The following is an 11,959-nucleotide window of genomic DNA, read 5'->3' on the forward strand; positions in this document are numbered from 1 at the left end:
AGGAGCAAGCTGCAGAAGATCCAAGTTTATTGCGCAACAGGTTCAAGGCAAGATTGAACAGTGAGAAAGGGGTGACATAAACTTTTGAAACTTCCCTCCATGTCCCAGAATACAGTGCAAAATACATCCCAGTTACATCATGAATACATTAAGAAGAGGTTGGGTTACACGGATTAACATATGGAGGAGGGAGGGGGAATATGCAGAGTTGGAGATATGCGCAGATAAACACTTCCTGAGTACCGGTGATGAGAAGACAATGGTCCAAATATGTATAGTCTGTCACCTGGCATTGCCCGGAGGAAAGGCTTGGCAGAGTGATTTGACAGGATTAGGGTCTTGACACCTTGCTTGAGGGATTATGGAAGACAGGGGAGGTGTGATGGAGTCCTAGAGAAATTGAGCAAATTGGCACGTTGATTTTCTATGAATTTTATAGATTTTAGTCCCTTTTGACATTGACAATTGGAAATAAATTGATATATTGTAGCAAAGAAGAAGGTGAAGAAGACATGCCCCCCCTTCCGTATCATCTTGAACCCACAACCCCGAGATTAAGAGTCTTATGCTGTACTAGCTGAGCTATCCAATGACCTTGAGGCCTTCTGCATGCAGGGCAGGTGTTCTTCACCAGGTCCAGCATTACTGCGGAAATGTCCATATTATTTCTCCTGGGCAAGCCCTGCTGCAAAAAAATTATTTCTAGCCCCTGCAGATAAGTTTGCCACTTGCACCCTTTTCTGCAACCACACAGCAACAACAAAAAGCAGTTTGCACATGTTTAAAGTTACTAATGAAGAATCTCGGCAAAACACCTCCTATTTCTCGTAGGAAATAAGTAGAAATCTAATGCGTATTTTATTTCTAAATTCTCTGCCTTCTAAATGATGGCAGAGAGAACATTGCAAACTTTCACGAGGGCTAGAAGTATGTCCCCTTCCTTCCTTCCTTCCTTCCTTCCTTCCTTCCTTCCTTCCTTCCTTCTAAAAAGAAGTCTTAAGATTTTGCATATGTCAACAGAACAGACTACAAAATTCAATTCCATTTTGAGCCAGTGAGGGGGGACACTGAGAGCTGTGTGCATTTTGAAAATCAGGCTTGAGCCTCTGTAGAACGACTTGCCACCTGCTGTAGTGGCTCTCCTTCCAAATGTGTGCTGGAGAGGGAGGCTGTTTGTGGCTATTCTGTGCTGGAGGGACTGCACTCTGCGCATGATCAGGAGCACTGGGAGCCCTCAGGATCTGCCTTCATACTGAGCCTCTCTAGGTGCTGGCATGCATTATTTCAATGGCGTAATGTACTGAAGGCTTACGTTTTTAAACGTGTTGTAAGGAGCTCGAAGACCTTTGGGTAACAAGCAACTAACAAATCAGACTCATAGGGTTGGAAGGGACCTCCAAAAGTCATCTAGCCTAACCCCCTGCAGTGCAGGAACACAGATAAGTCTAATAGATAAGTAAATAAACAATTCCTTCATGCTACAGGCCAGCCTTTGGTAACCTGGAGCCCTACAGCTGTTTTGGACTACATCAGCCATTGTGGTCTGAAATACCTGAAGGACTCTAGCTTTTATTCAGCTGCGAGGTGGCTTCTCTGCCAAGGTCTGAAAGCCAGAGGGTGGCGTGGGGGCTGCTTCTGTTTGCTGTGCTTGGGGATTCCAGGCCCAGGTCCCAGGAGCAGTTGTGTTGCCCTCTTTCCACAGGACATGGAGAGGAGCTGTTGGAGTCCGTCCAGAAAAGAGCGGTGAGGCGGGTGGGGAGGGGAGAGGAACGATCCCAGTCCTGGGACACTTAATCTCCTGTTGTGCGAAGAAAGGTGAACTTGGTGGCTTTCTCTGGTTTCCTCCGTGCTGGTGGGGGTGAGATTGCTGGATGCTCCTTCATTCAGCTGCGGACAGTATGTGTGTGTGTGTGAGAGAGGGGGGGGGGTAAGGGATAGCTCAGGGGGCCAGGAACCGGCCCGGGAGCAGGAAATAAAGTGAAATTGAGAGGACAGCTGCTTTGCTTTGGGTGGGAAGGGAAAGGGGTTTGCTTTGTATGAACATCTCTTTTGGAGCTGCTGAACGCAGGTAAGTCGAAGGATCAGCTGGTGGCAAGTTCCTCTCTCTGCCCCCTCCCCTCCTAGGATTGTGCTAGCAGGTTATTTCTCAGTAAAGAGGTTTGGGGGCTCAACTCTGCCTGTATGCCATGTTCTCTGACCTTGAAAGTCTTGCCCTCTATTTGTGATATTATTGGGGGGGGGGGAGAGAGAAGGGGCACTCAGGGCATCTTCAGATAACCATCTCTGAGATTGTTGCTTTGTTTGTTTTTAAGGGTTTGTTCAGGAGCTTAATCCCCCCCCCCCTTTAGTGCAGAGGGGACACGTGAAAGTGGGGAGGAATATAGTTCTGGAGGCTGGAGAAGAGGAATAACTCTGTAAGGGGGAGCACAATGTGGATTGGGGGGGAAATGAGGACGAGAGGCAAAATTAGGCTTTTGAGAAGAGAAGGCAGGACTTGGAGCGGGAAGAGTGTTTCGTGGCATTTTATTTGTTTACTTCATTTGTAGATATTCAGCTACCGCATAATGTTCGGAACCAAATGTTGTATTGGATGCTAGAGTACATATTTCATACCCTCCAACATTTCTCCAATGAAAACAGGGATGTCCTATTCCATTATTTGTTTGTTTGCTAATTATTTTATACCTCACCCATCTGAGTGGGTTGCCCCAGCCACTCTGAGCAGCTTCCAGCATATATACAAACATAATGAAACATTAAACATTTAAAAAAATTCCCCATGCAGGGCTGCCTTCAGATGTCTTCTAAAGGCTGCATATTTACTTATCTCCTTGGTTTGGGGGTCGGATAATTCCATACCCTCCAACATTTCTCTGATGAAAATAGGGACGTCCTAAGGAAAAGCGGGACATTCCAGGATCAAATCAGAAACTGGGACAGCATCTGTAAATCCAGGACTGTCCCTGGAAAATAGGGACACTTGGAGCATCTGATATTTACAGGTGGGTGAAGCATTTATTTTATTTACCATGTTTGTTCTCAGTGGGTGAGCCTGGCCCCCACACTCTGTAGACACATGACTCCCAGTGTTTCCCATGAAATTCTACTCAGAGGAGACCCATTGAAATGAATAAACCTACATTAGTCATCCTTCTGAACTTCAAAGAGATCTGAAGGCGGGCCTGTATAGGGAAATTTTGAATGTTTGATGTTTTCTGGTGTTTTTAAATTTTGCTGGAAGCCTCCCAGCAGTCATATGTGCAGCATAGTAGTAGTAATAATAATAATATATTTTATTGTTGTTATTGCTACTGCTGCTGTTGTTATTATTAGTATTAGTATTATCTCTGTAAGTTTTTAATGAACTTTTCAATTTTTACAAATTCTTTTAAACAACCACCAAAACAAATCTCTCATATCCGTTGACTTCCCATCCACCCTTCTATGGTGCTTATTCTTACCTTATATTACTTATATTTTACCCATTATATACATTAGTTATAAATGATTAAACTGCATTTCTCAACTGATGCTATACTTCCAATCTTGCATACGCTTTAACATAACCGTAATACTGTACTTTTTCAAATATTCAAATATTACACAAAACATTTCCGTTCTTCAAGAAACTTTTATTCATTCTGTTCTTTAATTCTCAGTTAGTCTAGCCATCTCAGCTGCTTCTTCTTCTGCTTCTTCCCATCAGTGGATCTGCTCTAAGAGGGATTAGCATTGGCTACAATGGCTACAACCTCTTGTACCTGCATATTATAGCAGTTCACCTGTGAAACCACAGTGCCTCTGTTTGAGTTGGATCTGCCACGACTCCTTTATACACACAGAGAGAGAGGACTTGTTGCTGACTGCTGTGCTTCCCCTCGCAGGTATCTCCTTCTGCACAAGGCCGGAGGCCGCTGCCTGCTACCTGCCCTGAGCCTCCATGCCGGGGTGGACTTGCCCCTGCACTGTGCCTGGATAAGGGCCCCCAGCATAGCCTGTGCCCTTTGCACTGCTGCACTCCAACCTTGAGATGATGTCGCGCAAGAAGGCCATCCTCCTCCTCCTAGCGTTCAGCACAGGCACTTTGCTCCTGCACCAAAGTGCCCACCTCGGCTGGTAGGCGTGGGAGACATTGAAACGGCGGGGGTTGGTGCCAGTTCTAGGTTTGGGGGCAGCCTTTGGGCAACACGCTCTTCCCCCTGTCCTCCCTGGGTATGCCCTAGGCCGCTGTTCTTCAGACATTGCTGGGCTACAATTCCCATCATCCCTGTCCATTGGCTAAGCTTGTGCTCCCCAAACTTGGAACTCTAGCTGTTTTTGGACTACAATTCCCACCACCCCTGACCACTGCTCTTGCTAGCTATGGATGATGGGAGTTGTAGTCCAGCAACATCTGGGGTTCTGAGTGCACCACATCCTTGCTGCTGCTGCCGCCGCCGCCACCACTGCCCAATTGCATACCTCTCCCTCTGGGTCCAATCCAGACCTCCTCCCAGAGAATGAGGGCAAAGTATGGAGAGTTTTCTTCTCCTCTTCTCTTACCTCTCACTCGCACCAACAGCAAGGAGGAAGAGGCCCAAGAGATTGGGAGTGGGCTTTTAAAAAGTGGTGGAGCAGAATTAAAATGAAGGGAGGACTCAAAATAAGTGGGGGAAGAGGGTGGAGGGTCCATGAGGGCTTGGGTGTGAGACTAGGAAGCATCTCTGGGCTTGTTGGCGTTTCTCTCGGCCCCCCTGCCGCTAACCGGACCCCTTGCTTCTGCCCCCTGCCGCCCAGGTTCCCAAAGTCGGCGCCCTTCAGCTGTGCGCCCCCATCAGCCCCCCGCCCCAAGCACACTGCCGTGGCCTTCCTGAAGACCCACAAGACGGCCAGCACCACCGTGCAGAACCTGCTCTTCCGCTTTGCCGAGCGCCACAACCTGACGGTGGCACTGCCTCACCACACCTGTGACCACCAGTTCTGCTACCCGCGCAACTTCTCGGCCCGCTTCGTGCACCCTTACACGCTGCCGCCGCGGCTCATCGCCAGCCACCTGCGCTTCAACCGCGAGGAGCTGCACCGCCTCATGCCCAATGACACCATCTACGTCACCATCCTGCGCGAACCGGTGGCCATGTTTGAGTCTCTCTTCAGCTACTACAACCAGTACTGCCCGGCCTACAAGAGGGTGCCCAACGGCTCCATGGAGGCCTTCCTGGACGACCCTCGCCGCTACTACCGCCCCCACGAGAAATACGCCATGTACGCACACAACACGCTGGTGTACGACCTGGGGGGTGACCCCGAGCACAGCCCCGAAGACCCCACCTACTTGCCGGAGTTCATCCGCCAAGTGGAGGGCATCTTCTCGCTGGTGATGCTGGCCGAGTACTTTGACGAGTCCCTGGTCCTCCTGCGCCGCCTTCTGGCCTGGGACCTGGAGGACATCCTCTACGTCAAGCTGAACATGCGCAGCCCCGAGTCCAAGCTCAACATCACCTCGGCCCGCGTGGCGGCCCAGGTCCACGCCTGGAACGCCCTCGACGCCCGCCTCTACGACCACTTCAATGCCACCTTTTGGCGGAAGCTGAGGCGCGTGGGCCAGGACTGCGTCCAGAAGGAGGTGCACGCCCTCCGCCGGGCCTGCGAACACCTGGCACGCCGCTGCTTCGGGGGCCAGCCCCAGCTGCGCCCGGCCATGCAGATCAAGAACAAGGAGCTGCGGCCCTGGCAGCCCAGCGCCAAGGTGGGCATCGTGGGCTACGACCTGCCGGGCTCGGGCGCCCCCTTGGACGAACAGTGCCTCAAGCTGGCCATGCCCGAGGTGCAGTACTCCCGCTACCTGCTGCGGAAGCAGAGCCTGAGGAACCGGAGGAGGGCGGCCCTCCATCGGCCGCTGCCGCCTCGGGGGCTCCTGAGGCCACCCCGGCACCCTGTCCCCAAGGCGGCATGAGCTCCCCACCACCGTGGCAGCTGGAAAGGCCCAGGAGGCGGAGGCCCGGTTGGCAAGAGCCCCGGAGAGAAGCTTCTCACCGTCGCCCTGGCAACACCTCAGCGTCCTGTGATGGGCCCTTGCAATACTAGATTAGGCCTAGGCCTCAGCCTTCTTCAGAGCCAGGGTGGAGGGGGGCTGGTGATGGCTAGTCCGATTTGGCAATGACTCCCCCTCAGTTTCTCTTTTCTGGGACTTAGGGCTGTGCTTAGTCCTATTAAAACTCAGGGCCTTGGGATCTGGGTGAGCGGGACTTTCCTCCAGGCGCCCTGGGGCCATGTGTGCGAGCCAAGTGGATTCCCGTCGCTCGGCAACCAGCCCGATTTTTGTTTCTTAAACCCAACTGGGTGCTCCGTTCTGGCCTCGTTTCTCCCTTGCTGCAGAGGAAATGCTACAACTGGACCTTGGGGGAAGCTGAGCACATCCGGGCCCCGTCCCTTGCTGTTAGAAAGCAGTGAGGGTGGTCTCCCTCCCCTCTTCTGACAACCATTTTCTTCGTCCTCCCCACTATGAACATCCGAGTGCTGAATTCGACCACTTCTGGTTCTGCTCCCCCAAATCCATAGTGCATGCCTACACCCCACTTTCACATCCATCCACGTGGAGCTCCAACCTGACATCATCTCCCTCCTCTGCCCAAAATTAATTTTATACCTTTATCAGTCTCTCTCTACGCCCCACCCCCTTCATGGGACTTGCCAGGATTCATCTCCAGAAACTTGCTTTTTTATTTTATTTTATTTTTAATGTCCTAGACCTTGTGACATTGTAATACAGAAGATCTCGCTGTGTTTTTCTTGAAGGAGGAGCTGGAGGCCAATAAAACAACAAACAAACAAAACCTGTTTTTGCTGTTAGAATTAAGTGTGTGTGTTTAGAGATACTGTATTTTTTTTAATAGAGTGGGTGGGTTCCTCACTTAGGGGATATCAGAGAATTCCCAGAGAAAGAGGAGTTGAAATTGCTAATGCCTGCTTCATCGTCCCAAAGTCTGGAATGGAAATCAATCCAATTAATATGATTGGTATTGGTTGTTGTTGCTTTCAGTTTACAAATGATACGTAACCGATTCCTTCCCCCTGCCTCAAAACTGCATTGTGTTTCCTTTGCATTGAAATGAATGGGGTGAAATAACGTGACAACATAATTATGTAAAATTCTGCCACAGAGGACAGCAAGGTAAATAACTGAAGGTTTTTTTAAAAATGTGTTTCATTAATTTTCACACAGCAAGTACAACAAATAACATGGTTTTCGTCAGGAGGTGAACAGTAGAACGGAAACAAGCTGCATGTGATGAGCATATATCAAATGGAAATTGATGCCTCCTTAGGATGCTGGAAGCTCAGTTGGTAGAGCACCGGACTCTTCATCTCAGGGTCGTGGGTTCAAGCCCCATGTTGGGCAAAAGATTCCTGCATTGCAGGGGGTTGGACTTGATAGGCCTCTACAATTCTACCTCCCTCTGCGTGGATTTCACGCAGGAGGTGTTGGCGACTGTGTCAGCAGGCATCCCCATAGATTTATTTATCTCATTCATGACTCACTTCCTATGAAGCATCTCTGAGCAATTTTGCGGTAAAAACATGCACAATAAACTCTGCATGAAATGATTTCACAGCCAACATGGATGTTGACTAGGATAAAACAATATCCACGTTAGAAGGCTTGTTGAAACAGGAAATTCTTTAACAGGCACCAGAATGTCAGTATAGATGGTGCCTGCTTGTCTATTCATGGGAGGGAGCACTAGAAGGGAGGTGCCACCACCTTAAAGGCCTGACTCCAACACCATGTGCAATGGAGCTCTTGATGAGATGGTATCTGCAGGAGGCCCTTTCTCTGCAGAGAGCTGCCGGAAGGAGGTTTATTTTATATATTATTCAATTTATATACCGCTCTTCATCTGAAGTTCTCAGAGCAGTTCACAAGATTAAAAAGTACAAGGTAACCTCCATACAACTTGCAGGAAGAGCAAAGTGGGGTTTTCACTAGTCCAGATGGAGTTGGTTGAACAACTGCTCTCCTGAATGGATGTTCCTGTGCAGTACTTTTTAAAGAAAGTGTCTGTTGAATTGGTCACAAAGTTCTTCCAGCTTCCACTCTCCCATTTCCCTACAGCAACTTGAGACCATGAGCACTTCTAAATCATCAGTATTGTCAGGTCAGATTGAGTCACGTTGCAGCACATTCAGGTGGTGCAGTCAAAAGTTGATTTGGGGCTCTTTGCAATAAGGAAAGAAATGGGGGGAAATGCTCTGGAAAGAGTGGGCTAACTTAACACTTGCTTGGCACCATGTTGTATAACCTCCCCATGAATCAAATGAGAATGAATGCTCAACAAACAGGTCATCTTGAAGTGACCTCAATTTCCCTGGGATAGCTCGAGATCACATTTAAGGGGCCATCTCATCAAGATGATTTGGTAGCTTCTGTTTCCCCCCTAGACTGTCAGTATTTTCTGCAATTAAAGTGTTATTAAGGGACTCTGTTGCTCTGGCACAATAAACCCACTTTTTAAAAACAGGACTTTTTGCATCTAGGAAAGTAATGAAGAAATGGACTGAGAAGTGTGGGAGGAGCAAATGATTTAACAGGAAGGCATATAAACTCACTAGCAAATCAAGATAACCACCTTGCAAACAAACCAGAATAAATGCTCAAAAAAGATCAGACATAAGGTGTTCTTTTTTGGGTGGGATCCCATTGCATACTTGTAAATTCAGGCTGTACAATTATAGTTGATTGGGAGGTCTTCTGCAGCAAACCTGCTTCCTGGAAAGGTCAAACTTCTTGCAGCAAGGAAAGAGACTGGAAAGTGTGGGAGAAGATTTGTTTTGACGCAACATCCCACTAGCACATCAGAACGAATGCTCATTAAATAGGGAATGTTGTCCAATATATCTGCAAACAAATCAGGATGAGTGTTCAATACAGTGGTACCTCAGGTTACATACGCTTCAGGTTACACACTCCGCTAACCTAGAAATAGTGCTTCAGGATAAGAACAGAAATCGGGCTCCAGCGGTGCGGCGGCAGCAGGAGGCCCCAATAGCTAAAGTGGTGCTTCAGCTTAAGAACAGTTTCAGGTTAAATACGGACCTCCGGAACGAATTAAGTACTTAACCCGAGGTACCACTGTAGACAGGTAGCCTGGAAGCTTCCATATTTTAATCTCCACGTAGACTGTGCAAGAACACAAACTGGTCTCTCTCTTTCTGGCTTTTAGCTGGTCCTTGCCAGGAGTGAGAGAAGGAGAGAAACTCAGCGGTGACTTGGCTGGCAAGAGGCTGCAGCTTCTTAACAAGAAGATTTATTAGCTAATCCTCCAGAGATCATCCTTGCAGATTGGCCGAGTTAGAAACCTTGTGTGGGGAAGTGAGATGGGTGAAGAAGCACAGGGGAGGAGAGCTCATTATTATCAGTTTAACAATCTGCAAAAGATTCCCCCATCAGGATGAGAAACTGGTCACAAGAAATTTGTGGGCCTGAGGCTCTCAATGCCAAACTGGATTGTACCCCACAAACCGAGAGCAAGAGGAAAAGGTAGGGATCTGCCCTCCAAATAGCCTACAGAGGTCAGTTGAGTCCCTCCCCTTCTCTCTGCCCTGTTTCAACCAAGCCATGATCAATTTGCTTCCCATCCCCGATAAATGGCTGATGGCACATGACTTTGTCTGGCCCAGGATGAGCTACTAGTGCAAGCTAACTTTTTTTAACCAGCACCCAACTGCATACCACTTCCATTGTGCCTTTTCTTCGTTTGCAAAGAGCTGTAGGCTAATTTGCAAAGAGCATAGTTAGCAGTCTACAAAATCGGAGATTTGATGCAGAAAGCCCTTCTAAACAGGGACTAGGCTGAAGTGACCTTTATTGCTACAATCTAGAGAAGCTTGTTTCTACAGCTTGCAGTGTTGGGGATGGAGCACTTAAAGCATCTTTCAGCTTTTTTATTGGTGTTAAGAAACAACTGTGATCCAGCAGGGCGGGAGCTCAGTTGGCAGAGCCTCTGTTTTGCATGCCGAAGGTTGCAGGTTCAATCCCCAGGGTCTCCAGGTAGGACTTCTTGTCTGACTGCATAAGGCAGCTTCCTTTGTTCCTATTTTTGTTCTTTCGGTTTTGAATTCTCTCTGCTTGCCAGACTGTGTGTTAAAGCTACATTTATTACCTATTTTCTTTAGGAACCTCTTCCCTTGAAGCAACCCAAAAGGATTCCCCATACTATAAAAACATACACAGAACGATTGCATATGCAGAAAGCAGCTTAAACATTTGTGTGTTATACAATTAAAAACACACAAAATTTAAAACACTACTCCAAATGTATTGTTATAAGTTTGGGGGGGGGTAGGCTGTATCCGAGGTCCTTCTAAACCCTGGATCCAGCAAGTGTTAAAATATAAGCCAGGCTAGTTTCCTGCATTAAGATGATCACTTGAGAGATGGGCCATTAAGAGAACAAAGGAAAGTGGGCTCTGTGCGAGACAACAAATGAGAGATAGTTAGAAGGGCAAATCCTGAGTTGAAAGTTGAGAGTTTGCCGTGATGTGTGACCTAGGAGCAAGCTGGAGAGAAAGTTGGAGAGCAATGTCTGATGTCTGTTTTAATCCAAGGCTGCAGCTCTGGGAGAAACAAGACCCTTTGGGGGTGTTTGTACTGTGAGCCCCTCCATCGTAGGCTCAGGTTGTATATACATGTAAATAAATCATATATCATAAAGACTCCACAGTCTGCCGCGCCTCATTTCCAAAAGGAAATACGAAGCCTGGGGAAGCGCCTGGAACCCCTAGAATCTGATACTGCTCAGAAAGTGGTGTGGCGTGAATACATACCGTATTTTTCCGTGTATAAAACTGGGCTTTTCCCCTAAAAAATAATGTCAAAGATTAGGGGGGGTCTTATACTCTGGGCCATCTCCCCCCATTTTCTTAAATCTGAGTACCCCCAAAATAGGGGGCATCTTATACATGGGGGTGTCTTATAGACAGGAAAATACGGTGTATATATATCCAGTAGAGATGCCAACTGGAGGAAATACATTCATTGTTGAAAGAGGAATGTCTCCAAGAAGCACTGAAATAGAAGGCTGCCAAAGGACAGGTGCCTCCACATTAAGGGCTCAGTTCTGGCATAGAGCAGAGTGGACTTCGTAGCTGGATGGTAACTGCAGGATGTCCTCTCCAGCCATCCTTTGGGTGTGTTGGATTTGCCCTACTTCTCCAAGTGGCAACTCATTCCAGGAATGGAGTGCTTACACAGGTCTGGTTGCCATGTTGCCATATTTGCATTTTTATTTTATGTTACAAATATCCAGGTTGAGAAGATGTGGAGGCACAGCTGGAAACCTCCAACAGACACCTGGAGTCCACTGCTCCCACATCAGGGCTCCAGAGAAATTCCCCTGGCATCCTCTGATACTGCTAACTTGCGGAGCTCATGACAGTACATCTCTTATCGCTGTCCCAACATTCTGCTTCACATGCACACACTTAGATCGTATTCTCTTTAACTGGCGTAGAGGGAGAGTTATCCATTAGGGCTGAGCGATGCCTGGTTTTCAACATTGTGATATGTTGTTGTTGTTTAGTCGTTTAGTTGTGTCTGACTCTTCGTGACCCCATGGACCAGAGCACGCCAGACACTTCTGTCTTCCACTGCCTCCCACAGTTTGGTCAAACTCATGCTGGTACCTTCGAGAACACTATCCAACCATCTCGTCCTCTGTCGTCCCCTTCTCCTTGTGCCCTCCATCTTTCCCAACATCAGGGTCTTTTCCAGGGAGTCTTCTCTTCTCATGAGGTGGCCAAAGTATTGGAGCCTCAGCTTCAGGATCTGTCCTTCCAGTGAGCACTCAGGGCTGATTTCCTTCAGAATGGAGAGGTTTGATCTTCTTGCAGTCCATGGGACTCTCAAGAGTCTCCTCCAGCACCATAATTCAAAAGCATCAATTCTTCGGCTATCAGCCTTCTTTATGCTCCAGCTCTCACT

The 11,959-nt window shown here is 48.0% G+C and overlaps 1 protein-coding gene and 1 long non-coding RNA gene across 5 annotated transcripts in view; both read left to right on the forward strand.

Moving 5' to 3' along the window:
* The window catches only part of GAL3ST3 (galactose-3-O-sulfotransferase 3), a 28,592-nt gene extending 20,762 nt beyond the window's left edge, over positions 1 to 7,830 (forward strand). The window contains exons 1-3 of one of the 4 annotated variants that reach the window (XM_081843002.1): positions 1,932 to 2,068; positions 3,885 to 4,116; positions 4,777 to 7,830. In XM_081843002.1, coding sequence (XP_081699128.1) covers positions 4,031 to 4,116; positions 4,777 to 5,932 — 1,242 coding nt within the window. In that variant the 5' untranslated portion in view covers positions 1,932 to 2,068; positions 3,885 to 4,030 and the 3' untranslated portion in view covers positions 5,933 to 7,830. Of the gene's footprint in view, positions 1 to 1,931; positions 2,069 to 2,088; positions 3,003 to 3,032; positions 4,117 to 4,776 lie in introns of those variants that run through there. The other 3 variants (XM_081843001.1, XM_081842999.1, XM_081843000.1) reach the window with 3 other exon arrangements.
* Positions 7,831 to 7,885: 55 nt separating this feature from the next.
* LOC309330816 lies at positions 7,886 to 10,692 on the forward strand. The gene is made up of 2 exons (XR_014151604.1): positions 7,886 to 8,910; positions 9,120 to 10,692. It is a non-coding gene; the product is annotated as an uncharacterized lncRNA (long non-coding RNA).
* The last annotated feature ends 1,267 nt before the right edge of the window (positions 10,693 to 11,959 follow it).

Source organism: Podarcis erhardii (assembly GCF_964252035.2).
Source record: "Podarcis erhardii genome assembly, chromosome: 15".
Classification (NCBI taxonomy): Eukaryota; Metazoa; Chordata; class Lepidosauria; order Squamata; family Lacertidae; genus Podarcis; species Podarcis erhardii.